We start from the raw sequence: 5,000 nt of genomic DNA on the forward strand, positions 1-5,000 counted from the left end.
TCACGCAAGATGATGATATGCCATTAACCCAGCTAAGCATGGCCATGTAATGAATGTGTTAAGCGCCATTCGAAGAAGCATGGAAGCGCTTGGATATATGCTACAGTATTATAACACTGCTGTATTGTCAAAAGAGACATTTGTTTATAGAAAATTTACCTTGGTCCAGAAGTTTCTTAATCTCTGCATCCGACTCCCCACTGTGTGCTGTATCAGAAAGAGAGAGAGAGACGCCGTGTCATCAAATCTCTTCCCAAGTTGGGTACAGTTTGCATGGATGCTCTCGCACAACGTTCACCACCGAGACAACCCATTGTCCGAATGTTACCGTACCTTCAATAACTCTCGTGACCTTGGTAATGCCCGGATGCCCTTCGACGACCCTGGTGCGCTTGGAGAAGGTGACGTCGCCTCCCTGGATCATTCTGGTGAGCTCGGAGTCGCTGTAGCTGGGGTCGCCTTCCACTACCACTTTGGTGATGATGGGTTGCGTGATTTCCGTCTCGATGACCCGCGTCACCTTGGTCATGGACGGCTCTCCCTCGATGACTCTCGTCACCTTGGTGATGGACGGCTCTCCCGCGATGACTCTTGTAACCTTAGTTATAGATGGCTCTCCCTCGATGACTCTTGTCACCTTAGTTATAGATGGCTCTCCCTCGATGACTCTTGTCACCTTGGTGATGGACGGTTCTCCCTCGATGACTCTTGTCACCTTGGTGATGGACGGTTCTCCCTCGATGACTCTTGTCACCTTGGTGATGGTGGGCTCACCTCCAATGATTCTTGTCACCTTGGTGATCTCAGGAACTGTATAAGAAAAGACCACGATAAAAAAGTTTGAAATACACTTTTTTTTTATAATGTTATGAAATACTTCTTAAGCTCCGTACAAGCTCCCCAGGTTGGCGGAGGGTGTGTAGAGCCTAGGATCACATTAGATAGTTGACACAGCGGTGAATAATGGTTTACAAAATCGTGGGATAAAGATTTAGAAAAAAAACAATAAGATTAGTCATAGGGCATGATGCCACACAAAATAGGGCCCTGTGTCTCTGCACACTGTAAAAAGTTGCAGAACAGAGCGTAAATGTTTTGCCTCGGCTGTTCCTTTCCAATCATCACATCCTGTCTGTCAGGAAGGAATGACATTTTTGCCAGCATCGACAAGAATCCCTACAACTCAATGGACAGTGATATACTGTAGAATATGGGCAATGTTACACTTAAGTAACTTTGTAGTCTACCAGCCGCACAATAAATTGTCTTTCGCTGCTGGAAGAAAGCCTCGCAGACAAAAAAACAAGACAAATCTTCTCGTTTCCTTTCACTGCCATTGAACGTGACGTGCCAAACACTCCGGCCAAAAGGCATTCTTTACGTTTTTATGTGTGCTGCTTCTGAGCAGAACTTCGCAGAGTGACGGTATTTATTGGGCTATAAATAGATGAAAGCTGACAGATGGGTGGTGGAAACACATCTTCTGATCTTCTCTCTGAGCTCTCTGGCCGAGAGATACTTACACTACTAGGTAGTCCACTGCCACACTCATGTGCCACTCTCTCATGTTGGACGTACAGGTGACATGGAGGCCTTATAACTAAAGTATGTTGCCTGCTTATTAGCTAAAGTTATTTTTATGTCTACCCATGCCACCAAGGTTGTTCAAATGGCCTATACAGCAGTATATTTATTCACTAGTTTACTAGTCTTTCTTCTTTTCTTTTATGTCCGTTGTAGTATTTAATATAACTGAAATAGGCTGAAATAGTCTAATCATGCAGAGTATATTTATGTCTACGCTTACATTTGATGAACTATTAGGGGAAGGGGCGTATTGTCTGTTTCTTAGGGGTTAAACGTTGGACACTTCGACATGTATTTGGGTGAGCCAAGGGTGGAACTGGTGGCCTTCTGATTCCCAGACGCCCAGCATTCCTGTCACATCTCTGTTACCTACAGACTGACCTGAATGTATGTCTGCCCGAATGGACGTTCTGCCAGCGTCACTTGTTTAACTGCCTTGCTTACCCTTCTGCCATGGCATTATCCTATCCCTGCTCCTGCAATGAGCACTGTTAAGCGAACATTCTAACTGCTGTACAAGCTTAGGCTAATTTGTGAAGACATTTGATGTAAAGGGAAATATACTAGAGGAGTATTAGAGCACTGGTTAAACGTTACTCATGACTTGTCTCTGTGTTCCTCCTTTAATATAACGTGTTCTGAATGTGATACAAAGAAAAGGTTGCCTGAACACAAGCTTCCGTGTTTAGTAAGAGGAGATTGTGCACACGGAAGCAACTGCATTAGAGTACAGCGGCTGTTTTTTGCCGTCATTCTGTTAATAAGAAGCAGACGGCGGTCCTCTCTCAACCTTGTAATATACCCCTATCACCTCCGAACAATATTAGACTTTATCTTCCCCTATGTAACCGAATACATCAAGGCACACGCTCCCATCTGTCTGGAACCGAGCCGAGTCTGGACCGGACCCAAAGCCAACTAATAGCCTCTGTGAGAGTCCTCTGTGGTCTCCAAACCATGCTGTGACAACCCAATTACCGCATCACCCAGAGGACCTGATTAAAAGAAGCCGGAGGATCCAAGACAAGTCAACTGGAGCAGTGCTGAGAGAGCTTGCTACTAATGGACAATTGGCTTTACGAGATACCGTGGTCTCAGGTTGCATAAAGGGAGTCTGTGTACTGTACTGTACTGTGTTATTAACCACATGAACGCTTTCATCTCTTTTTTTTTACTGAATTCAAATATCCTGTTAACGCGTTTCTTTTGCGTAATATGTTATGTACAGTGAATTGCCATGCAATTATCTATACTAATCGATACTATTTACAATAAATACAATACTATTTATCATGCATGTACGTTTATTTGAAAGAGTATATCGGCTCATATTCTTTATGTCTCACTCACACAGTGAACATACTGTTAGGTCTCACCTGTTTCCACAATATGGGTGGTGGTTATAGTTCTCCCTGTAACACAGAACAAATGGCTTCAGTCAGGATTCTTTGGCCTGAAACTGTTTTAAAAGAAATAAAATAAAAAGCTGAAGACAGTGGACACTTACTTATGAAGGTGAGTGGGATCTCGACCCACGAAAACCCAGACACAAACTAAAGGAAACAAAAGCAGGTGTGACAGGGATGGGAGGTGATGAGGGTAAAACAAACGGATGAAATGGAAAATCAATCACAGATGATTGTTTGGGGATTCAGTGTTAATTTTGAAAAAAGAATCTTAGTCTTTTGAATAGTCAGTCTTTTGTTTTATTCATATTTTAGTCATCTGAAATGTTTTAGTTTTAGTCTAGTTTTAGTCTAATAAATATAAGATTTTAGCCGAATAAATCTATGGTTGATATTGTCTACAATTTTTGATGGCGATGTAATGCCTGATTTTACACTTGGCTGCATGCTGAAATTAGCCGATCTACAAGCTCAAAACACGTTGCAGCATTATGCGTTGTGAGCGTGTAGATCTGCTATTTTGAGAGCGCAACACCCGAGCGCAACCAAACATAAAATTACTTGTCTTTTAGTTCTACCGGTCAAGGATCTCTTCACTAGTCCCTCCCTAACATTTTAGTCTATAGTTTGTAGTTGAAATTGTCAATATATTTAGTCTCATAGTTTTAGTCACCATAGCTTAGTTTTTATTTAATTTTCGTCAGTGAAAAAAGAAAAAAAGTAGTCTGCGATTTATTTTTCATTATAGTCGACAAAATTAACACTGATTCCTGCACAGCCGCACACATGATGTAATTAATGTCTTTATGTTCCTCCTACCTTTATTTGGATGTACTTGATCAGCTTCTTCAGTAGAAGCAGGAAGTCCTCGCGGCCCACGGGAAGGTCTGCGTAATGAAGTCATTATCAGCATAACGTAGTGCACCGTACAGTACGGTCCGTACTGTACATCCTACCTACTGCACCCACTCTGCACTGGCCACGAAGTCAGAGCTCAATGCGTATTAAATAACACAAAACACCCAACAGTGTAAGAGCCATAAACGACAAGACGTTTTATTGCCAATTATGGACCGGATGCCACGGGCGACAAGACGTGCTCCCTTGGAAAAATAAATAAATACATCTTTTTATATTCTCCTTTTTTTATTCTTTTTTTTATCCATATTTTGAAAATTCACATTACATGCATAATAGAATTACAATTTCTTTCTTTTTTTATAATGGGCGAATTGGCAACCAAAGCCTAAACTGGTGACCACCAGGTGGCGCTGAAAGAGGACCATAGCAGTGTTGACATGTAGTTGTCCACATGTACACTATAGTTTGCATTCGGTTTGTAGTTTGAAGACGGGGCAAACCTCGGTAAAGGCTAGAAGTAAAAATGATTACAAGGGGGTCACTGCATGCATGGGGCACTCGTACATACTGTAGCTCAGTTGGACCGTGTCATTTACCCATGTTTATTGTAGGTCGCCCGCCTGGCCAAGTGTCAGCTAAATCCCTACAAATTAACATTTTTTATTGTTCTTAAAGAATGGATGGGGTGGTTTACGTACCACAAGGATACAGTATGTTAAAGCAGTGGTTCCCAAACTCTTTCATGTCAAGGACCCCCAAATTGACACCAATTAGCCCCGCGGACCCCCCATTTGAATAGTTATGCCAGGGACCCCCATAAGAGGAGATTTATATGGCTCTAGCAGTGATTCTCGACCCATTTCATTTCAAGGACATTTAATGGCATTTCTATCTCTGAGACCCCAATTGATATTGTAAAATCAATGTTGATTTACCGGTAACTCTGAGAGTGTACAAATGGAACCCGTTAGGGTCCATTTGGTTCCATTTGTACACTCTCAGAGTTACAGACCCATAAGGGTCCATTTGGTCCATTTGGTCCTATCATTTAGCTGGGCACCCCCTGGAACTCCCTCAAGGACCCCTGGGGGTCCCCGGACCCCACTTTGGGAACCCCTGTGTTAAAGAATGAACGACATGGTTCAC

At 42.5% G+C, this 5,000-nt stretch overlaps 1 protein-coding gene across 4 annotated transcripts in view; it reads right to left on the bottom strand.

Moving 5' to 3' along the window:
* LOC310860920 (periostin-like) overlaps positions 1–5,000 on the bottom strand; it is a 50,272-nt gene that overhangs the window by 6,069 nt on the left and 39,203 nt on the right. For all 4 annotated transcript variants that reach the window (XM_083768116.1, XM_083768115.1, XM_083768117.1 and 1 more), the window contains exons 15-19: positions 3,813–3,880; positions 3,095–3,140; positions 2,964–2,999; positions 334–810; positions 160–207 (exon numbers count right to left, since the gene is read on the bottom strand). In XM_083768116.1, coding sequence (XP_083624242.1) covers positions 160–207; positions 334–810; positions 2,964–2,999; positions 3,095–3,140; positions 3,813–3,880 — 675 coding nt within the window. The remainder of the gene's footprint in view (positions 1–159; positions 208–333; positions 811–2,963; positions 3,000–3,094; positions 3,141–3,812; positions 3,881–5,000) is intronic.

Source organism: Protomyctophum parallelum (genome assembly GCF_964188405.1).
Source record: "Protomyctophum parallelum genome assembly, chromosome: 1".
Lineage (NCBI taxonomy): Eukaryota > Metazoa > Chordata > Actinopteri > Myctophiformes > Myctophidae > Protomyctophum > Protomyctophum parallelum.